General features: G+C 50.2%; 1 protein-coding gene across 1 annotated transcript in view; it reads left to right on the top strand.

The window, feature by feature from the left end:
- ITGB5 (integrin subunit beta 5) overlaps positions 1-23,274 on the top strand; it is a 105,056-nt gene that overhangs the window by 58,298 nt on the left and 23,484 nt on the right. The window contains exons 8-10 of the mRNA XM_069472714.1: positions 1,915-2,004; positions 10,304-10,438; positions 19,137-19,566. Of these exons, the coding sequence (XP_069328815.1) occupies positions 1,915-2,004; positions 10,304-10,438; positions 19,137-19,566 (655 nt within the window). The remainder of the gene's footprint in view (positions 1-1,914; positions 2,005-10,303; positions 10,439-19,136; positions 19,567-23,274) is intronic.

Raw genomic sequence — 23,274 nt, 5'->3', positions numbered from 1 at the left:
CATTCACATAGCAGTGAATACCTATACGAGGAATTTAAACAGAGTGTCTAATTTGACCCTGAGAAAAACCTTGAAAATAGTATGAATTCCCATTTTTCAGATGATGAAATAGAACCACAGAGAAGCCCACTCTAAAAGGGAAGGAAAATATAAAATGAAAATATGCAGAAGGAAAAATAAGGCATCTATCAGGCTACACTGTTAATAGCAGTGTTCCAGAGGTTTATGCCTCAGCCTGCAGAGTGTGGGAGGCCATGGGCTAGTCCGAGGCAGGAATTCCCAGAGAGACAATCAATGTCCTCAGCGAACAGAGCAGTCTGTGTTTGGGTCTCTTCCACCTGAGGAGACTTTTCCTGGATCATCCCATGAACCATCATTATATTGTGGCAAGTTTGTACCTACTGGTATGAGGTGTTTCATGGAGAATTTCATCTAGTGTACATTTGAGGTTTTATCTGGTGATACCAGGTAACCTTTTTCTTTTTTTTTTTTTTTTTTTAGAGGGTCTCACTCTGTCACCCAGGCTGGAGTGCAGTGGCATGATCATAGCTCACTGCAGCCTCAAACTCCTGGGCTCAAGGGGTCCTCCTGCCTCTGCCTCCTTTTTTTTTTTTTTTTTTTTTTTAATTTTTTGTAGAGACAGAGTCTCACTATATTGTCCAGGCTGGTCTCAAATTTCTGGCCTCAAGTGATCCTCCTACCTTGGCCTCCCAAAGTACTGGGGTTACAGGTATCAGCTGTCACACCTTGCCTCATGGGCCATCATTATAAACTCTCCTCCTGAACATGCTTTCTCACAACACAGATGAGTCACATTTTGAGCTAGAAATCTCTGAGTGCTTCTATAAGCTAAGAGTAAAGCCCAGCTCGGCTCTGACATCCTTTCAACTGAGAGCTTGTGAGAACTTAATCTGGAGTCCCTCTCTGCCCCCCACCCCTAAGCAGCCAGCCCTGGTCCCCTCCCTTGCTCTTAAATACCCACAAAACAATGTCTGTTTGTGTTTTTCTATTGCTCCTGCCTGAGTTTATCACCAATAAGATGCCACTTATATCCTCTTGAGTTCTTTATCTTCCTTTAGTCTGAGTCAGTTTCAGGAGATGAAAACAAGGGAAGAGGATTGTTTTTTCTCTTTTTGTTTAGGGGAAGATAGCAAAATAAAGCCCATGCATTTACAAATAACATGTTTAGAGGGATCAACTGCACGGACTGTGCTGGGCTTCTAGGTGTTGCAAGAGGGGAGAAAGCCACCTTGGCTTAAGCCATCCTTCCTCAGACCCAATACGCCTTGCTCAGGGGAGGCCCTTCCAGTGCACCGCAGGCTGAGGGCAGTGCTGCTCCGGCCACTGTTCCAAGTGACACACTCGGGTTAGTGCAGGTGAAGGGGGAAGGCAAGTACTGCAAGGCTGCCCCTTTGCACAGGCTCACTCAGGTATCTAGAGGTCCTGGGCTGGGGAGGGGGGGTACATTCATATCTGGGTTCCCTTTTAAAACAGAGGCCGAATCTGAGACCCTTGGAAAAGTCACCCTTTCATTCCTGCTAAGCAGATGGGGTGCATCGTTGAGGCTGAACCGGGAATGCCTGCATAGACCAGGGAGAGAGGGCAGGAAAATCACCAAGAGCTGTGGACCCCCGAGGATATGCTGTCAGAGAGTTGGTCATGACACGCCAGAGGGGAGAGGTCTCAAGACGCACTTTGGGGAGAGACCTTGTCAGCCCTTCCCAGTCAGGTCTGTGGGATGGGTAGTCCCCAGCTACTTCTTGCCTTTCCCGGGGGCATCTTCTTCAATTCGTGGTGCCAGAGAGTGGCAGAGTTTAGTGCTGGAGCCTTTCCTGTTCCAGCTCAGTGGAGCAGTGTTCACCCTGGTGGTGTAGAAGGGCAAAATGGACTTATTTCTTTTCTTTTCCTTTCAAGAATTTTACAGCCCTGATACCTGGAACGACAGTGGAGATTTTACATGGAGACTCCAAAAATGTTATTCAGCTGATTGTCAATGCGTACAATGTAAGTCACCAGCTTCTTCCCCCACCGCCACCTCCATTCCTCCCGCTGCCACTGAGGCCCGGAGCTGACGTGGGCTCAGGTGACAGCACGCTGTGTGGTGTGCCCTGGTGTGCCGGGCCCTGCTCCCCCGGCCCCCGGGGTTTGACATCTTCCTCCTTCACTCAGGGTCAGGGTGGAGAAGGTCTTCCTGCCTGATGCACCTCCCCTCACCTCTGCGATCTCCACCCTCATCATCGGCTGATCTCAGTGAGCCAACACACGGCTCATTCGATCTCAAGCCGGCTTGGGTTCTGACACCGCTCGTGGATGGGTAGTGGTGTTCCCCACCATGCAGTTGCCCAGGCTGAGCCTGCCACTGCATTCCCTGGGTAAGGGCGCAGGGCGCCGCCAGCCGCAGGTGCACACGGTGAGAAGTGAGAAGCGTGCGCTGACCTCCCCTCCCAGGGGCGGGACAGTGGGAGTTCCTCAAGCTCAGGCAGCTCAGCCCAGAGCTCCAGACTAGCCTGGGAGAGAAGAATCCAAGGAGATTCAGCAGTCAGTGTTTTGTCTACGTACTCGGGGTCTGGTTGTGATCAGGTCCTTTCAGAGGGACCCCGAGTGCGACTGTTAAATTCTGTGCTGTTGTAACTCATCATGTAACTTGGCCCTAACATAGCAAGCGCCAGCACCTGTAGTCGTGGGTTAGGAATAACTGCCACATCCCAAGCCACGGAATCACTTCCCAAACCTTTCTCCTTCCTACCCTCCTTTCCCTCAATTCCTAACACCCAATAAGTGTCTGACTCAGGAAAGCGGCACACACGACCTCTGTGCTGGGAAGGGTGTGCCCTCAGCGGTCCCTTCTCTCCTCGGCCCCGTTTGGTGTCACTTCCAGCGCCCACCCACCCCCCAGGGGTCAGGTCATTAACAAATTGGCGTTCAGACTTCATCTTCCTGTTAAAACGAAGTTGTACGTAGACTAAGTATGGTTTAAGTAACATTAGTCCTAAACTTATATAAAATGGATTTTTGTGGGCCCACCTGGGAACCTAACCGACCCATATGACATCGTATCTGTGAGAAAAATCACCTTGCTTTCCCGGCAGGGACCGATTTGCAAGTGAGCACTTGGAACCCTGCCTTTTCCAGTGTTGACTTTGTCCTCCTGTGGATGTGGCCCTGTTTTGAGTTACAAAGTACTGCTCGGTGAGACTGGGGCCACTAGGTAATGATGTCCCCATCACTGGGAGAACCCCGGAGCTTTGGGCGTGGCCAGCCCTGCACTTAGCGTCCTGGGGTCTCAGTGTCCTAAAGGCGGCATGTCATGTAGCAACGAGGACTTGGGGCTGGTTTTCCTTCCCTTCTCCACCCCCACCTTCTGTTGTAGTTCAGGGTCCTCTTCCTCTCACAGATGCTGATACTCCTGGAACTTCCTGCCCCTCTCCGCCCCACTCCCCATGTACTCACATCCTCTTCTCTGACCTCTGGGCTCCAGGTCCTCACCAGATCCCGTGGCCTCCTCAGGACCCAGAGCCCAGTGAGACAGGGTCCCAGCTTCACTTTAGACTCGAGTGGTTTTCAGATTTCCACAGTGAGTAATTGGCTTGCATTTCCGGAATAGGGAGGCCACGTGTGCCCAGTCCTGTGGCACCACAGACCCGCTGAGATGTGACGTACAGAGGGAGCGTTTGAGAAGCAAGTGGGTGTGGGAGGGAGGGGCTGGGCCTTCCGAAGGTCGAAGGTTGAAGGTCCTGTCTTTCCCAGGGCTCCCCACTGTGAACCTCCTGGATCTCCAGCTCTGGGCACTGAACCGTGCCCGGGCCGCTCTCCCCCTCCCTCTGAGGAGGCTGGGGCTTGCAGACCCCTCGGGGCAGAAGGGGGCACTGCTGCTGGACCTGCGTTCACGGTGGGGGGGCCAGAGCTTTCCTCCTGCTGAGTCAGGGCCTTGGGAAGGAACTGCTGACAACAGCCCCGTCCAGGGCCCTGGGGCGTGGCGCGAGGACATTCTCTGAGCTCAGGGGAGTGGAGCGCTCCCATTGTTTCCTCCCTCAGGTTCCCTCCAGAGCTCAGACCCCTGGGTGGCGGGCATACCTCTCAGGCTCCCCCAAGAGCATTTGCTGGTGAGGGCCCAGGCCCTCTGCTCCTGGCGGCTCTGATGAAGGAGAACATCAAGACACACAGTTGCATAGGACCGGCTGGGGGCCATGGGAGCCGGAAGGCACTGGGCCCAGCCCGAGTGTCATGTGGCCGAGTGGCTCGGCGTGCCCATGCTCGTGTTGGGACCACTGAAAACCAGGCAGCAGAGGCGTTGTCACTGGCTCCCTGGCCTGGATCTCATAAATGCTTCGTGGTATCTTTCTCTGAGATATGTGGCACTGCCCTGAGCAGGGTTTGTTATATATAACTTCATTTTCTTACTGGAAATCCAGGGACTCAGGGTCAGGGAACAAGAGGGGAAAACACTGTCTGTGTGGTGGGCACAGGGCGGGAGGGGAGTCCTCCCTCTGCCGTGGAGTAGGTGGGAGTGAGTACAGAACATGGTCTTTCTCGGCCAAAGCTGCATTCAGAACCTCGAATGGATCCCCTGAAGAACTGTGGGAACATAGCTTTACTGCAGCTCGACTCTGTGGGTTAAACTGGTCCCTGTAAGAAAATATGTTATGAAGTGAAGTGTATGGCTTATGAAAAACATTTGAAACTCAGCTCTTGAAAATGAGTGATTACTAGAATACTATCAATAACTATTTAGTCTGGGTGTAGTGGCTCATGCCTGTAATCCTAGCACTCTGGGAGGCCAAGGCAGGAGGATCACTTGAGGTCAGGAGTTCGAAACCAGCCTGAGCAAGAGCGAGAACCCATCTCTACTAAAAATAGAAAAATTAGCCAAGCATGGTGGCACACACCTGTAGTCCCATCTACTGGGAGGCTAAGGCAGGAGGATCGCTTAAGCCCAGGAGTTTGAGGTTGCTGTGAGCTAGGCTGATTCCACAGCACTCTAGTCCAGGCAACAGAGCAAGACTCTGTCCCCCCCACCTCAAAAAAAAATAGGAAAAAAGTATAAAATTTTTAAAAGTTAAAAAAAAACTATTCAAATTCAGTGAGAAATTTTAAAAAGCTGTATTGAAATATGATTAAGAAACCATACAGATTTAAAGTTTTGACACATGTATATACCGGTGAAACCATAGCCACCGTCAAGATATTGAACATGTCCATCATTCCAAAATGTTGTGATCCTTAGTAATTCCCTGCTTCCACCCCTCCCTTCAGCCTAAATTTAAAAGAAATATATTAAATATAGAGATGTGAAACTTCAAGGTATTTGGAGCAAAGTCTTGTTGGTTGAAGCCATGTTGGGGTATGTTGGCTATCTGTATTGATTAGAACCTGTGATACTGTGGTATAATAAGAAATATATATATTAATCTCTGTCTCTGCTTCCTGATATAAAGCTCCTAAAACCCTTGCAGATAGGGGCACTAGGAGAATTCTTTGCTATAATATTTGGTCTTTGGCCCTGCTTCCTGACACAGAGCTACTTATGACCTTTGGAATTTCCTGGGTGATAGGAGCATCTTTCTGTTCTAATAAGGTGACTCTCAGTGGGCTCTCCTGGATAACCTCAGGGTGGGGGCTGGTTGCCAGGGGAACCAACCATGTGATTCAAGGGTTAGAACTTTTGGCCCCCACCACCTGACCTCCTGGGAGGGGAGAAGGGCTGAAGGGTGAGTTGATCACCAGTGGCCAATGATGCGATCAATAATGTCTATGTAATGAAGCCTCCATGAAAACCTGAAAGGCCTGGGTTCAGAGAGCTTCGGGATATGAACGTGTGGAGGTTCCTGAAGGGTGGCTCGCCCAGAGAGGGCATAGCCGCTCTGTGCCCTTCCCACGTACCTTGCCCTGTGTATTTTCTTCCTCTGCTTGTTCATCTGCATCTTTTATGTCTTTATCAATGTACCAGTAAACGTAAGTAAAGTGTTTCCCTGAGTTCCGAGCGCCATCCTAGCAAATTGCTCAAACATGAGGAGGAGGTAGTGGGCACCCGATGTAGAGCCAGTCAGTCAGCAGTATAGGTGACAACCTGCTACTTATAACTGGTGCCTGAGGCAGGGGCAATGTTGTGGTGCTGAGCCCTTAACCTGTGGGATCTGATGCTCCCTCTGGGTAGGTAGTTAGAATTGAGTTGAATTGGAGGATACCCAGCCAGTGCGTGCTGGAGAATTGCTTGGTGTGTGAGGAAATATCTCCACACATCTGGCCTCAGAAGTGGTGTGTTGAGAGGCATGTGAGAGGACAGAGTAGGAAAATGGTTTGGTTTTTCCTTCAGAGTACCCGTCCTCCTTGCCGCTGCTTTCCCACCAACAGAAAGGGAAAGCTCCTTGCACTTTTCCCAGATTTTTTTTTTTCCTTTTTTGAGACAGAGTTTTACTCTGTCGCCCTGGCTAGAGTGCCGTGGCGTCATCATAGCTCACTGCAACCTCAAACTCCTGGGCTCAAGCGATCCTTCTGCCTCAGCCTCCCGAGTAGCTGGGATTACAGGTGTACTCCACAATGTCCAGCTTTTTCCTGAATTTGAGCCTAGCACAGGCCTCCGGCGAGTGTGGGGTGAGCTTTGGCCAGCAATAGAGACTTCATTAGCTCTGATTATTGTCCTGCTTCCCTGTCCAGCCAATCACAGCTCTGTCTACACTACAGTCCGTGTGTCACCTTAGCATCTGAGCAGCTTGTTGTGGATTTTATATGAGTCATGCAACACATGACTAAGTGTGGATGTTGACTTTTACCTCCCCTAGCGTGCTGGCAAACGATCTGTGGGGACATTCTGAAAAGATTTTGGTTGGAGCACATGTAGCAGATGAAGTGGCTGTGGTATTTGGCCAGGCTGAGGAGGGAGCAAAATGGAAAGGGTATGTTTGATTTAATGTCATGTAGAATGAAGTCTGGTGTACACATCTTTCGTTGTGTGAAAGCTCCGACTCTTTGATTTATGTTTTGTCTTGCTGTGAGAAGTCAGATCCTCCCAAGGGAGCGGGGCAGTGTGGTGTTCGCTGTGTGGTAGGGGCTGGTGAGAGGTTCTCTCCCAGAGCTCAGCGTGGGGTGGGCCCGGGGCCACATGTACAGAGCACACCAGCCTCGTGTCACACTGAGAAAGGGGAGGTGGGACTCAAAGAGGAGTCATGGGGGCCTCTTTTCAGAGTGGGAAAGAACAGAATGAGCTGGAAGCCACTAGAGCTGCACGTGGGGGGTGACATCAGAAGCCGTGGTGTGTTTTTCCCAGAGCAGAGCACATGTTTCTCTTTTTGGTGTTGCCATGAAGTCTGCTCCCACCCCCTCCACAGCTGGCCCGACTTAGAGCAATTGCAGATGTGACCCAACCTGACTGAGTACTTATCAGGCTTTAAACTTCTGACACTCCCGACATTGTCTCCTCTTCCTGCGTGAGGAGTAAGGAATCATCTTCAGGGGCAAATGTGGTAGGAGTTAATTGGATTTCAGGAGTCACACATGAAAGTCTTCATGTGTAAGAACTGTGGCCTGTGGCTTTGATCCTTTGTTATATCCTGTACTTCATTCATTCATTCATTCATTCATTCAAGAAATATATACCAACAGCCTAACGTGTGGCAGGCGTCACCTTGACTACACCTTGGCAATAAAACAGTAAAGAAAACACAGGCCTGCTCTCTTTTAGGGGAGACTGACCCTTACAACCAGGACACAACCTCGTGATCTCTTTCCAAAGTCAGAGAGCTGGTTTCCAAAGGAGGAAGTGCGTATCGGGCGTGGGGTTGGGGAGCGCACGGGAGGGGTGAGGAGGCCTGTGTCCGGTCCTGCCTGCCTGCTCTGGCAGCTGAGTGACCCTGGACGAGGCCTTTCCTTTGGCCGGCTTCCATAAATGAGTGGTTTGAACTGACTCATCGCCACGGTTCCTGCCACCTGTAACATCTTAAGAGTTTCTGATTCCAGAGACTCTGTGGGGAACAGGAATAATACAGACTTAGATCAGAACATAAGGAGGCTACGGCCTGAGTAGAACACAGGATTCCATTGCCTTCCCATGATAGTTGCTGGTTTGTGGAGTTGGAGCCCCAGTTTCTAGTGCTCTTTCTCCCTCGGCCAAATCCTCTGTTAAGAGTTTCAAGTGGCAGCTCCAGCAGATCGTGCCGGGGAGGGTCAGTGCTCCTTCCAGTGTTTTGTTTGTGGACCATGGGGCCCCACAGTTCAAGTGACTGCTCCCAAATAATTTTTTAAATACCTTCAATCTCCCTAGCTCTTTTAGGATATGCTGTTTTATCTCATCCTCATACTTATTCAAAATTATAAATATATATTTTAAAATTTACCTTGCCTTTAAAAAAAAAGTTATGTCCTTTAGCATAATTGTCATTAAAGCATCCGTCCTTCTCTCCACCCATTCATTCACTCAACAAGAGATTGTACTAAGTCCCAGAGAGACATGTGATATGGCCCTTGGAATTCGCAACGCAGTGGGGCAGACAGATCTGTAAATAACTAATCATATTGCGCAGGAAAGTGCTGTGTGTGTTGAGTGGTGCTTTTGTGACCCTTGGCCAGCTAAGGCTGGCACTTACAAGAGGAAGTGGATTTAAGAAGGATGGTATTTTTAGAGTTGTAGAAGCACTTAGACGATTTTTTTGCAAAGGGAGAGACTATTTTTTGCAGAGAATATTTTCCACAAGCTGTTAATTTGCTAGGAAAACTGCATATTTCACTTATTCAACTTTAGCACTACATGCTCAGCAAAAAAGAGAAAAAAAGAAAAGAAAGAAAGAAAAGAAAACTTCTAAGAGCAAGAGGCAAGTCTGCCTGCCATTCTGGTCAGCAGCCGTGCCCCCTAGAGTGCACCTGAGAGGGGAGCCGGGCCGAAGGGCGTCAGCTGAGGTTGAGTTCAGAGCATGTACGTGCTGTCCTGTGTCTTTAGTGTATAAACAGATGGTTGTTTTAGAATTTTTGGTAAATTATTACCCTTAAGTACAAGCCAATTATTTTTTCCTCAGTCTCTAAAGTGGCATCTTCCTTAGAGATATTCAAGGACAATTTTTTAAACTAATGGACGTATAGAAAATTGTACAAATTTTTCACAAACTAAGTATACCTAAGCATCCAGCACCAAGCTCAAAAATGCAGAACATTACCAGCACCGAGAAGTCCCTCTTGTGTCCTCCTCCATCACTATCCCTCAAGGGTAACCATTAATGTTGCCTTTTGAATTTCATATAAATAGAATAATACACTAGATATGCCTTGTGTCTGCCTTCTTCTGGCAATGTTTTATTTCTAAGATTTATCTGTGTCGTTGCATGTAGCTGTATTTGGTTCCTTCTCATTGCTCCATAGTATTCTACAATGTGAACATACCACAGCTTTCTACTCCATTCTGCTATTGATAGGCATTGGGGTAGTTCCAGATCCTAGCTATTACAAACAGTATTGCTGTAAGCATTCTTGCCCGTGTCTTTGGCGACACAAGCATTTCTGTTGGGTAGAATCCTAGGGTGAATGCTAGGTCCGAGGTTGGCCTGAGCGTCAGTGGATACTGTGTGATGGGTTTCTAAAGGGCTATGCCAGGTCACACTCCCCCAGCAGAGTGTGAGAGCCCCTGTTGCTGTCATCCTTTGCAATACTTTATGGTTTCAGTTTTTTATTTTTTTCTCTTCTGATGTACTGGTAATTTTGACTAGATTTTTGTTTCATTCACTCTCTTGAGAACATAATCCACACATGAGATTGGATTCTCTTGTTGTGCAGTTTCAAACTCGTGAATGTGGCCCTCCCCTGCTGGGTGTGGGCGTGAGGACGACAGGGTGGCTTCCTGGAGAGCGTGCCTGCCGGGCCGACTCCGAAGGATGGTGAGGCGCTAGCTGCGGGAGACAGGCGAGAAGGGCCGGTGGGCAAAGGCACGTTATCCCGGGTACGTGAGAAGGCCCAAAGCCAGGAGAGTGCATGGCAAGATTTGAAGGACTGCGTGTCTGAGACTGAGGGTGGGGATGAGAGGTGGCTCTGGAGGGACAAGCAGGGGACAGAGCCTAACAACCCCTTGAAGCAGATAATAATGTTGCACGGCAGGTGGACAGTTACCGACTTCTCTAAGTTCACAGGCCAGGTCCAGCAAGATGGCTAATGGGAGTAGCGGGAAGGAAGAGGGTGAGGGAGTGGCCGGGAACCAAGCTCACGGGCTCTTCCCTTGCTTGGGAAAAACTAGAGGAAGCCAGGTGGGCATCAGAAAACCAGTGTGGGTGCACCTCGGCTGTGGCCTTTACTGAGCTGTTGGGCTTTGTTTTCTCTCTCCATCCAGAGCATCCGGTCTAAAGTGGAGCTGTCGGTCTGGGATCAGCCCGAAGATCTTAATCTCTTCTTCACTGCTACCTGCCAGGATGGTGTCTCCTACCCTGGTCAGAGGAAGTGTGAGGGCCTGAAGATTGGGGACACGGTAAGTGCTCACCCCAGTTCACCTGAGCTCTTGTTAGGACTGGTCATCATTCTCTGGGTTCTGATAACTTTTGTGACGTAGTAGAGTCCTCTAGGAGCTCTGGTTCTGTCTTCCTGTTCAGCATCCTGTAGTGTGTGTTCAGAATCCCAGGTAGACTTGTTAGCCCCAGTCAACAGGCACCCACAGTGCATTGCCACCTAAGGCTTCTCAAGTTGACATTGTCTCCTTGGCGTTTTAAAAACACTGTCATTTTAGCTTGAGGAGGATGTAATCAGGTGGAAGAGTTTGGGCAGGAATCTAAGAGACTTGGCTTTATTCCTAGTCTTCTGCAACTTGCTCTGTACCTTGGATAATCAGACCCTCACTTTTCCTTTCTTTAAAATGTGAAGGAAACGGTCCACCCATTCTGATTCGATGAAATGGAATGGATGACTCTACAGCAGTGGAGGGCACGGATGCCTTGTCAGGTTAAGCTCACGTAAATGATGCGTAAAGACGTGACCTGTGTGCCTCACCAAGGACTTGACGGTGGGAGCAGGGAGGTGGATACACGTGGGCAGGGAGAACACAGATGCAGACCCTGGCACAGAGACAGGCAGGGTGGTGATGCAGAGCTGCCCACACAGCTTCTGGAGGTCCCTGCTGCTAGGAGCAGTCCAGGAGACCATTCCTGACTTCTTTGTTGACAGTTCCATTGCTCAGGAAATAGAAAGCCAGTGAGGGAACGCTCTCTCACACACTTAAAAGAATCTGATTGGAAACAGAAAAATTATAGAGACCTTAAAATCAAATGAGTGTATCCTCTGGGCATTCATAAAGATGGCCAAGGTGAATGTAAGCCAACTTCCCCCCGGCTCTAGGGCAAGAGCTCAAGGAGACGCAGCTGTGTGGCCAGTTACGCCTCAGCAGTGTCTCCTGGGCTTTTCTCACAGTCCACTGTTCCACCGTAGATCCTTGCCCATCCCCCTTTCGCAATTGCCCTTTGCCCACTTTCCAGCACACAGACACACCTCTCACCCTTTCCAGATCTTACAGTGGTGCCTTGCACCACCAAGCAAAGGGATCATTCAAAATATGATATCGAAGTCGGGAAAATGAAAGATTCTGATGACTGGCTAACAAATCCTTTTCTAAGACAGGTTGTTTCCAAGTTTCTTTTGCTTTTAACAAGGTTGAAAGAAGGCCTGATCAGGTTGGCAGGTGATAATTCATTGCAAATGATTATTTATGGCATTTCACTCAAGGGGTGTTCATAGAACAAGGTGACATTGCTGTAACAAAACTCCTTTTCCCATCTTTCCATTTATGTGAATATACACTTTGGGGCTTAAATCCCTACAAATGAAAAATAGAAATATAGTTGATGCGGATCCCCATCTTGTTTAGCAATAAGTAGTATTATAATACATTTGTAGGAACTATTTGAGGGGAAGCCTCATCTCATTAAAGAGGCACTAATAAAATTTTACTTTTTATTTTTGATACTTGTCAAAAGCTGCAACTTATTTGTGTTTTTATCCATTATAATGATTACTCAATCCAGACGAAAATTTTTAAAATGCACTAAAGCTTTTCAGTCACAGGATTTAAAGGGACAGTTATGAAAAAATGGAAGGAGGCAGAAATAACTAAAAAAAGAAAAAAGAAAACATCCAACAACATGTAAGTGAGTTTTATAGATCTGAGGGTGGAATGTTGGGTTCAGTGTGTCAGAAAAGCTGAAGAATGGTGCATGAAGTCATGACCTACGTACACCTAAACAAGGAACCCTTTACTTGGACAAGTAGGTACAATGGACGAGAAGGGGAGAGGGCTGGAATAGCAGCTAATCAGGGATATGGAACACACCCAATACACCGGATTTCAGGAAGGCTCTCAACAATTTCTAGTGACTTCCTTATGAATAAGGGAAATGCTATGGTTGACCACAGCACAGTCAGGCAGATTTGTAGCCGAGTAAACGTGCTTTCTTAGAATGTCGATAATGTTCGCCGGAGGGAGGACTCGACTGAGGTTCCAAACATGGCTTGTCTGTTAGTGTTTACTGCCGGCTGGAGTTGGACTCGTAGGGTTGGAAACCTGGTTATGATGTGTGGAAGGTCACCAAGCTGAAGAAAACGGCTTATTTTAGAAAGCAGGAAAACTGAGATTTAAAAATGTCTCTCAGAATTGAGCTGGGTTGAAATCTTACATTTTAGTTCAGAATATTACTAAGCTATAGGAAACTTGGTTTGATAGTAAAAAAAACATCTGGCAGGTTCTAATAGCTCAAAGGCTCAATGCAAATAACCACTATTGCTTCAAAAAAAAAAAAAAAAAGTGCTGCCAATTGAGCCTGTGTTAATAGAAGTATTTTGAAACTCCAGAGATAAAGATCCTCCTCTGCCTGGGGCAGCCTGCTTCTGGAGTTCTATGTTCAGTTCTTTTTTTAAAAGGAAAAGAGACAAACAACTATCATGAAGAATTGTCTAGAAACCAGGAAGGTCAAAGGAACTGATGTTTGTTGATAATAAGAGCATAAAATCAGAACTCTTTTGGATGCAAGAAACTGAAGCCAATTTATGCTGCCTTAAGTGAAAAAGAGAAAATCATTATATATATATTGGGGTGCCTTATGGAACTCAAGAGGGAAACACAGTCTTGGGAAGGACTGGAAACAGACTAGACGGTGAATCTCTGTTCCCCAGCTAGATCCCCGTGAGGAAGACACCGTTACTCATGTTGACAGATGAGAAAAACTGAGGCACAAAGAACCAGTTGCCTGAGGGGCACAGCCAGTAAGCCTCAGAGTGAACATTCAAAGCCGGGGCTCTGGCTCTGCAGCCAGCTCCTTCCTACACACCTCTCTCCTGCGTCTCGGGGCCGTGGTTCTGTTCTCCCACAGCTATTTCAAAGGACTGGTGTCAGCACAAAGTAGGACAGTGAGGCACAGGAGCCTCCATGGAGGGGACACAGGGAATCATACCAGTTACCGTTTAATGGGAGCTTGTAACACACCGGTACTGGCAGGGACGTTTCTGCCGCCTTGCCTGCTTCCTGGAGAGCTCTGTGAGGTAGCTGTTACTTCCCGTTTTATGTGTGAGAAACTGAGGCTCAGAGGGGCCTGAGACACTTGCCAGATGCCCCACTGCCTGAGCCACCAGCAGCGGGAGTTGATAGGAGACCCCCGAGGCCACAGTCCCCCCACGCCTCGTGCGCTTTGGGACTGAAAGCTTCAGAGCAGCATACAGCGGTGTCTTTGCCACTGGTGTACGGATGCTGTAGTGCAGATTTTGCTTTTTGCTGGGATACTTTAGAGAAACAGGGAAACTGTCCAGAAAAAGATTTTAAAATGGCAGTTTTTCACAAAAGTGAAAAATCTCTGATATATTGGGATGATTTTTAGAGCATTTGAAACAATAATAAAGAGGAAGGTGCATCTCTCCACACCGACCACCTTTGACAGCTCTTCCTCCGAGAGCTGGTGGGCCGTGGCCCTGTGGAAACAGCGGTGGGCCCGGGGCCAGCCTCCCACTGGCTGTTAGTTTCCTCTCACTGTCCTGGCGTTACTGCCTTGCTGTCCAAGGGCCGCGGTCACATGGCTCCTGGCTCTACTGCAAGGGCTGTGGGGTTTTGTTTTCTGTGGATGGAGACAGGCTGGCACAGAGCGTCCACTCTGCTCGTCAGAGCCGGGCATGGTGCGCTCGCGAGGGCCGGGCCAGGCCACGCAGCCGTGAGGGGCAGCTCTCCTGAGGGCCGTGCAGGCAGCCGGGGCAGACCTGGCTACAGTGTTTGTGGGTCCCAGTGCAAAATGAAAATGTGGGGCCTGTGTTCAAACATTATTAAGAATTTCAACCCAGCAACAGCAGAGCATTAAACTAAGTGTGGGCCCTTCTGAGTGGGGTCCCTGTGCGCCTCCATAGACACACGCCCACAGAGTCAGCCCTGGCGTGAGGGGTTGGGGGGCTTTCCCTTTTTGAGGAAGGAGAGGGGTCTGTCAACTCCTGATCCCTGCGACAGAAGGGGTACACTTCCAGCTGGGGCCAGTCTGATTTTCTTACCCCTTGCCTAGAAGGCAGACTCTCCCTCCCTCTTCTCAGGCTGCACTGTCTCCAGAGAGTTGACAGTTGGGCTTTGGTAACCGGGTGTGTTACTGAGTATGTTGACTGTTTCCCTCTGGACATTTGTCCCGAGGGCATGCATTTCAGAACTTGAAGTCCACTTGTGTTCAACGAATGTTCACATGCCAAATACTTGCTCACCCAGGACGAACAGAGGAAACAGACAGGTCAGGGCCTCAGGGTCTGGCGGAGGAAATAACCATGCATAGAGGTGACAAGTGCTATGATAAAAGCCAGGCATGGTACTTCGGGAGCCCAGGGAAGAAGGGCTCAGCATTGCAGAGGGGTGCTGTTTGGGCTGAGGCTTGGAGCACGAGTAGGAGTTTTCCAGACATAGAAAGGGAGGGCAAGGTGGTCCCACTAGTGGGCACAGCGCGTGCAAATCCGCAGGGCGAGTCTGCTAGGGTGTGGAGAGCATCGCCCTTTTGCAAGTGGAAAGCAGCTGAGGGGGTGGCCATGGAGGGGAGAGGAATGGCCTGGGGACTGAGGGGAGAGTGGCCAGCTCGAGCCCCACAGATGTGCCCAGCTAAGGGGTCTGGCCATTATTTGGCAGGTGGGTTCCATTCTTTGGCACCACGAGTTGGGAGGGCTGTGGCCAAGTCAGGCATTGGTGGGGGGTAGACGAGAGTATGGGGCACAGCTGAAGGGTCTAGGGACTCCCTTGGATAAGAAGGGGCAGGGGAAGCAGACAGGGTTCAATTGTCAACAGGTATCGCAGGGTCTGGCCTATGGATGAGGACATGGCCCGTAGGTGGGGCAGCCTTGGGACAGCTGGATGAGCGGCAGCCGGACAGCTCTCACGTCATCGTCATGGTAATCACAGCTTCCTGCAGAGGTGGTGGGGGGCAGGCAAGGGCTCTGTGGCACTTCCAGTGAGAAGCAGTGGTTCTGTGACTCCCCTGTGTTCTCCCGGTTAAGACATCTGTCTAGCAATAAGCAGGGAGGTGGCCAGGGCTGAGGGCCAAGGACGTCCTCAATGAGAAATGCTCTTTGAATAGAACTTAGAAAGCCCCAGATCCAGTGAGGTGCTCTTCTCTAGTGGGTTCTCTCGTTTCCCTAATTTTCCTCCCCTAATTCCCCTAATTGTTGTAACACCAACAAGGGCTCACAGAGTGGACCCAACCCCTGGGAGTCCATTTTCTCATTAACTGGCTTTGACACATCAGCATGCGAGTGGCTGGCTTTGCAGCCAGCACTGACACCCAGCACAAAAGACCCAGTGAACCCTGCCATGGGCTTCCCATGGCATCCCCCCAACCCCCCTTGCCACCCCCGCCCCCCGCTCCTGTCCACTCCTCTGGGGCTCTGTATCCTGTGCCCGTCCCAGCTCTTTGTTTTGTTGAGCTCTGAGTGGATCTGGCATCTGCATAGCCCAGGGTCTGGTGGGTTTGGGCTGGGGGCTGGGAAGCCCTTTTGAAAGGATGCATTGGGCCAGCAGCCTAGGGGGGGAACCGCAAGCATCCCAGTGAAGTTCTAATAACAAGACTGGGTGGGAGGGCTGCTTGCCTGGGACCTTCCACCGAAAGCTCGGAGTGGAGGAATGGCAAGTCTCCCGGAACTGGGGCGTCTTCAGTGTCAGTTGGAGCCCTCAGCAATGGGGGAGAGACATGAGGAAGCCTCATTCCAGATGCCGTCCAGCCTCCCTGGATTCTGTCCTCATCCAGTAGGGACAGTGGACGCTCTGAAAGGAGGGGTAAGCGAACAGACTTCCTTGCTGTTCCCCAAGTGCTTTTTATAGTATTCCTGTGCCCAGCGGGGTCTGAGACCCAGTGGCTGGAGTAGACAGAGCCCTTCTCTGGTTAGCAGGCACCTGGCCGTGTGCCAGGCCGCATGGGGCAGACAGACAGCACCTCCATCCTGCTGATGCCTTGGCTGGGGAAGGCCGCCGGGACCTGCTTGAAAGGCAGGCAGACAGCGCCCGTGGGTGATCAGGGGCCAGCGCTGATTCAGGGGCTCCCCACTTCCTCACGTCCCTGGCAGACACAGACACATCAGCCAGAGGCGGCAGATTTAGTTCTCGCTTTCGTTACTTTATCCCTCAGGCAAGTTTCCACGGGAGAAGGTCGCACTCACAGATGGACATCCCCACAGTCTTCCAGTAATTCAGTGACTTTGGCTCTTGGTCCAGATTATTCTTTGGTAGTTTATTCTGTTTCTGACCTACAGATGCCTTGCAGGGCAAAGACTTTTCATTTAACAAGTCCAGCAACTCATAGCCTAGGAGTGCAGGTCTTCCATTGTAGCTTGAGGCAAGCTACAAGATACTTTGAACAAGTCCCTGTTTCTCTCTGGGCCCCAGAAGGGAGGGATGGCATCGGCCCCGCCCCTCTGCATCCTTGGTGGCCCCACAGGTGGCTTCAGTCAGGCTTAGCCCCACCCCTTCCCATCTGCATGCTCAGGTCATTCCCAACCCAAGGCAGGGAGATTTGGAGAAGCCTCTGGCCACCACTTTGGGGTCACCATTGAGTGGTCCCTGTAGGAATCTAGGCTGGCTCTCCCTCCGTACCCAGATCTGGACACTGGGTACCTTCCTCATTCCCCACTTCTGAGAGGTGATGTGCGAAGGGGGGCACAGGCCCCGTTCTTGGCCCGGCCCCACACCTCGCCAGACTAACTTCCCAGATCCCACCAGCCCGGCTTCCTTTCTGGAAAGGTCAGGGTGCCTCCGTCTAGGGCATATGCAAGAGATGCTTGTGGAAATGCCCAGCACGGTGCCTCGTGCACAGCGGGTACTTGGCAACCGGTAACTATTATTGTTGTCATTAACAGACTTGAGTGCCCACGTGGATTCCCATCTTGTTTCTTTTCCTTGAGAGCTTCCCTGTACCTCGAGGCCTCAGAACTTGCTTGAACTTGCTCTTGTCAATCTTTCCCCTTTTTCCTCCTTCTCCCCACCCCCAGGGATGGAGGGTGAAGTGGAGCTAGTCCAAACTGTCTGCAGCTGGCTTGGTGCTCGCAGGGCCTTCTCACTTTGGGCTCCTGGTCGTTGCTCACCTGTGCAAAAGCACATCTTGTTGAAACTCTTGGCTACCGCTGAGCCCTGGGTGTCTGCTGTGTAGGCCTCTGGAACGGTGGTTTGCTGTCAAGCAGGACTTTATCCAGGATTTAGGGAGCCGGGCCTGCCTTTCTGCTCAGCCCTACACACCCCCACCCCACCCAGGGTGTCCCTAGATGTTGCAGCATTTGAGGGGAGGCCTTTAGAAGTGGTAACGATCTCTGAGTGGTGGGGATCTGTAGAATGTTTAGAATCAGATATTTTCAGTGCTCTCAAACATTATTACCGAAGAGTGCCCGGTAAAGCAAGTTGATGACTTTTTAAAAATTAGCCTTATTCCAACCCAAATAATAGAATTAAGAATAGTAACAGCTGAAAGTGGTTTCTAACCCACTCTGAGCTTCAGAATGATCTGAAGAGCCTTTTGAAAGATAAAGACATCTGGGCCCAGATACAGTGGGGCAGTTTATGGAGTGGGCTGGGCCCTGCCTGTCCAGGGAGCAAGGAAGAGCCCGCTCAGGGAGGAGCACTTCGCGTGACGTCCCGCCAGGGCGTGTGACGTGTGCCGGCGCCTGCCTGTGCCCTTCCGTTGAATGTAGAGCGCCCTGCTCCAGGGGCCCTGCTGGGCAATTTGAACCCCTCGTGGCCCCTTTCCTCAGTGGGGTGAGGAGGAGGGGGTGGGGGAGTTGTGCTCTAGTTCCTGGAAGAATCAAACCGGGCCTGGTCCTTGCTTTCCTGACATCCCAGCCCTGTGGGCGGCTGACAGGCCTCTCTCTGGCACCATCTGCCACCCGGCCAGGCCCACCTTGCTGCCTGTTTCCAAGGCAACCCGTGAGAAACTCCAGAGTTAGAAACACTTCCTTACATGTTTTGTTTAAAAAGAAAAAGTCTTTTCCCGTATATGGCTCATTGCATCAGATGGCTCTTCTTTAAGACCTCAGGGCCATGGGCTGATTGTGGAAAATGCAGCCGTGAGAACCACTCACAGCGGAGGAATTGGGGCAGGGGGGCTTCGGGTGAGTCTAGAGAGCTCGGGAGTCAGCCCATCCCTTGCCAGCAGGGAAGGAACCCTCTCTACGGGGGCAGGCGGGTGCTCTGCACCGAGCGCCTGGTGAGTAGGAGTGCCACCGTGTCCTGCGTCTAGCACCAGGCCTGGCACAGAGGCGGCGCCCAGGAAATGTTCACTGACTGAACGACTTAAAATGGACAGGGAAGAGGCGTCTTGCAGGAGGGGTGGGAAGAGAATAGGATAGAAGAGAAATGAAAGGGGAGAACAAGAACTGTGGAAACGTGCATGAGTCCTTGTACCTTCCTGTGGAAGCCCATTTCCTCAGGGTCACAAGGCTGCACAGAGATAACGAATGTTAAAGAACCAAGCGCAATGCCTGTTACGTTAGCATGCCTGAGTAGTCTCTTCTCCAGAAAATGCTGATTCTGAGGTCTCTTCCCATTAATAGTTGGGCCATTTCGGTGGTTCTACCTGTTGCGTGGAGAGGGCTGGAGTTAGCAGCTGCTCTTCATCAAGGGCCTAGAGGAGTTGTGCTTGGGTGGCCCCCTGGGTGATCGGGAGGGCCACGGTGTTCCCTCTCTTCCTTCTGCCCAGGCGTCCTTTGAGGTGTTGGTGGAGGCCCGGAGCTGCCCCAGCAGACACGTGGAGCACATGTTCGCCCTGCGGCCCGTGGGATTCCGGGACAGTCTGGAGGTGGGGGTCACCTACAACTGCTCATGCGGCTGCAGTGCGGGGCTGGAGCCCAACAGTGCCAGGTGCAGTGGGAACGGAACTTACGTCTGCGGCCTGTGCGAGTGCAACCCCAGCCACCTGGGCACCAGGTGCGAGTGCCAGGAGGGGGAGAACCAGAGCGTGTACCAGAACCTGTGCCGGGAGGCGGAGGGCAAGCCGCTGTGCAGCGGCCGCGGGGACTGCAGCTGCAACCAGTGCTCCTGCTTCGAGAGCGAGTTCGGGAAGATCTACGGGCCTTTCTGCGAGTGTGACAACTTCTCCTGTGCCAGGAACAAGGGTGTCCTCTGCTCAGGTAGGTGTCCCCAGCAAGCCCTTTTGCTCTGAGCCAGACCAAGGCCCAGGTGCTATTAGGACAGCCTCCCAAAGCCTGCCTTTTACTCAGGGTGGTGGTGGAAAGTGTCACTACCACGGCTGTCCTGGGAGAAGACCGTGGACAGCCTTGCCCACCACAAGGCAGCGGGTGGGGAGCAGCATGCTGTATACAATAGCAGAGGGCACTGCCATAAAGTGTGGGCTCGTGGTTGGAGGGGCCTTCCTGTGAGTCATGTAGCTTAGTTCCCAATTAACGCAGGACTGGCCTGCACAGCAGTGCCGACAGGTAGAGCTGATCAATCTCTTCTTGATTGCCTCCTTGGGATGGGGAACTCATTGGAGCTGATAATGGCCATCCACTTGTTAGACATTGTAGTCATTTCTTCCTGTTGCTCCAGAAAATCCATACCTACTTACTGACTTAAAACGATCCACATTTATTCTATTACAGTTCTGAAGGTCAGAAGTCTGATGTGGATCTTATTCAGCTAAAATCAAGGTGCAGCAGGGTTGCATACCTTCTAGAAGCTTTAGGAGAAAACCTATTTCCTTGTCTTTTCCAGTTTCTCGAGGCTGTCTGTATTATTTGGCTTGTAGCTCCTCCTTCCATTTTCAAAGCCAGCAGCGTAGCATCCTCTAATCTTTCTCCGCCTCTGCCTCTGCCTCTGCTTCTGTTATCACATCTCTCTCTAATGCTCCTGCCGTCCTCTTACGTACGACCCACAAGGATAACTCAGGAATGTCTCCCCATCTCCAGGCCCTTAATCACACCTGCAAAGTCCCTTTTTCCATGTAAGGTAACACAGTCACAGGTTCCAGGGATTAGGATGTGGATGTCTTGGAGGGGCTGTTATTCTGCCTGCCACAATTTCCTCTTTATATTGAACAGAAACTTGTTTCTTAGTAACTTCCACCCAATGGTGCACTTTCTAGATGCCCTTTTTCACGGAACAAACTGTCAGACATCTGAAAGCTTCGTTCTGTTGCTCTGTTCTCTCTTCTTACCTAGGCCAGACAAGTCTCTTCCTTCTCCGAGGCTCTGTCATTTGTTAATTGTGCTTCACAGAATCGGGTGTTATTTCTCGTGCTGGATAATGAAGGCTCAGTCCACAGTTCAGCCGAGCATCTGTTTCCTGTGACCCGGACCTTCCATTTCCACTGACGCATCCCAGCAGTACATTCACTTTTCTGTTAAACAGTTGCCTTACACGCTTGAGCTTGTTTTTAATTTCACTACCAAAAGTTTGAGGGTTTTTATTTTTTGAATGAACTGGAGCCAAGCCAAGTTTTCATCGTGTCATGTTCGAGCGCTGGATTTCCCAAATCTGCGCACATTTACATTGATTTTCGTTGACTTTACACTGATTCCAGTTACGTGGCGAGTTGGCAGTTCCCATTCTGCAGTTGCATTCTGACGAGATACTTTAAAAGCATGTCTCAAAGGGGCCGTTCCGTCCAACACCAGGCCACCTGCAGAGATTACGGGCAGAACAATGTTAGGCAGGACTGTAGTTTCTTCTCTGAAGTATTATTCTGTGGTTTCTAGAATTCCCTCTTTGAGAATGGTCTTCCACTGGGGAAAGGTTGATTTGAAAGGGACTTAGGGTTCAGCTGGGAAGAGAAAGCACGAGGTGCATCTGAAGCAAATCGGGAACATGTAAATGATGTGTCCCCTGGGAGGACTAACCATCCCTCCACGGTGGGTTGCACAGACGCGGCTTAGAGGGTGCAGCTTCCTGCAGCAGACCTCACTGAGATGAGCATGAGTACACCCATGGGGGTGGGGCCAAAATGTTCAAAATTGGAATTGGGCCAGAAAGTGCAGGACATGGGAATGCCATAGCACAGTAAAGTAAGTGGAAACATCAGGATTTGATGTGGCAAACATGCAACAGGGATTGACTCTTTCTCCATCAAAGTGATGATAGATTGGTATTAGCTGGATGGTTCTGTCTGGGTTAGCAGAAAAAATGTGGGCTCAGTAGCAGGCAGGCCTGGGCCCAAATCCCATCATACCGCACGCTGGCTGTGTGACTTTGGGCATAGAGTCGTGAGGAGTAAGAGAATGTGTGTAAAGCACCGAGCACACAACTTGGCACAAAAGGAGGACGCACTCGGTGCTGGCTCCTTCATGAGTCAGTGCCGCAGCCCTGGGGAGCCGAGGCTGGTGCCCGGTGTGCAGGGGAGGCCCGCCTCACCCCGAGAGTCCACAGGCTTTGCCTAGTCAATTCCAGCACGGTGGAATGGAGTTTCCATCCCCCTTAGAACCCCAGTAAAATTTCCAAGAAGCCTGCAGTGTCTGTAATTGACTTTTTAGCAGTGTTTTTCTTTTATAGAGAAAATAGCAAACATGACAGAGCTGTCTCTCCATTTTCTTCAGGCCAGAAAGAACCCTCTGATATGTCTTCACCCCAGAAGGCTGCTGTGTCCGTGCTGCCTGGGAGCAGGCGCTTCCGAGTCAGACGACACACGCATATTTCATCTCCACGGTTTATCAGCCCATGGCCTTGGTTGTCTTGGGATTTTGCTTTTACTGTCTCCAAAGATGGGCCAGCACCACTTGTTTGTGCATTATTTTGAGACTTGAAGGGGATGACAGAGATGAAGGCCCTGGCCTGGCGTACGCTGGACGCCTGCCTCCCTGGCCACCTCTCCCTGTCTGAGTCAGGACGTTTCTCCGGATAGTGCGGAGCCTGGGCGGCACAGGGCGAGTGGGAGATGGGTGTGAGTGGCCCTCAGCAGGGAAAACTTGCCATTTGGGAAACAGGAATATTCTGTAGCTGAGTGAACACTCAGCTTTTTTTGCTTAACCACCAGAACCCACAGTTCTTCTGAGTTCATCTCGCGTCTCAGAATTCTGCCAGACCTCGTATCCACAAGGCCCCGGGTGCTCTTTCTCTTGCTCTTCCCTTCGCCCCGTACGATCCTGTGGTGTTGGGAGACTCTCGCATGTCATGGGGTAGAAAAAGTGGAGGTTTGCCAAGCCCGTGAGGCTCCCAGATGAGTGATGCTTCAAGTCCTAACTCCCCAGGATTGCTGAGGCAGAATGTCTTCTTTTACCCCCACTGGAAAAACTATACACAGTCATTAAAGAAAACTTGAAAAATACAGGGAAGTTGATGGATGTGTGGTCAGTCTGTGCTGTCTGTCTCCTTCTTGGTGACCAGGATTAATTCGGACCATCTGGCAAACCAGACAAGGGGCTCTTTTCACCCTCACTGTCTCACACACGTCCCTTCCAAAGCTCTGTTCAGTCCAGAGAATGACCTTTCCAGAGAGCTGGGGGATTATCCTTAAGTCTAGAATATTCTAAAGAGTAGAAAGAAATTTTTTAAATCATCTATAATTTTATGACTCATATTTTAAGAGGTTTCTTTCCATCTAAACTTTTTTCTAGGTTAATGTGTGTGGGTTTGTGACTACATACAGTTTTGTATCTTTCTTTTTTTCTCATATGATATTCTATCCTAAGAGGTACTTGAAGTTGCATTACTTTGGAAAATCATTGATTAGAACATTTTGACTCTCTTTCCCTTGCACCCCCAACTAGCCTCCTCCACCCCTTCATTTTAAAAGCAACAACTAGTTGAAACATGAAGCTTCCTGGAGAAAATGGTTTCTGTGATGAGGTCATTGTGTTTGACAATGTAGAAAGGACTTAGAACTGAGCCCAGCTCCAGGCAGGACT

This window comes from Eulemur rufifrons, chromosome 7 (assembly GCF_041146395.1).
Source record: "Eulemur rufifrons isolate Redbay chromosome 7, OSU_ERuf_1, whole genome shotgun sequence".
NCBI lineage: Eukaryota > Metazoa > Chordata > Mammalia > Primates > Lemuridae > Eulemur > Eulemur rufifrons.
The sequence above is the reverse complement of the archived record's forward strand: the minus strand, read 5'-3'. Positions and strand labels throughout refer to the sequence as shown.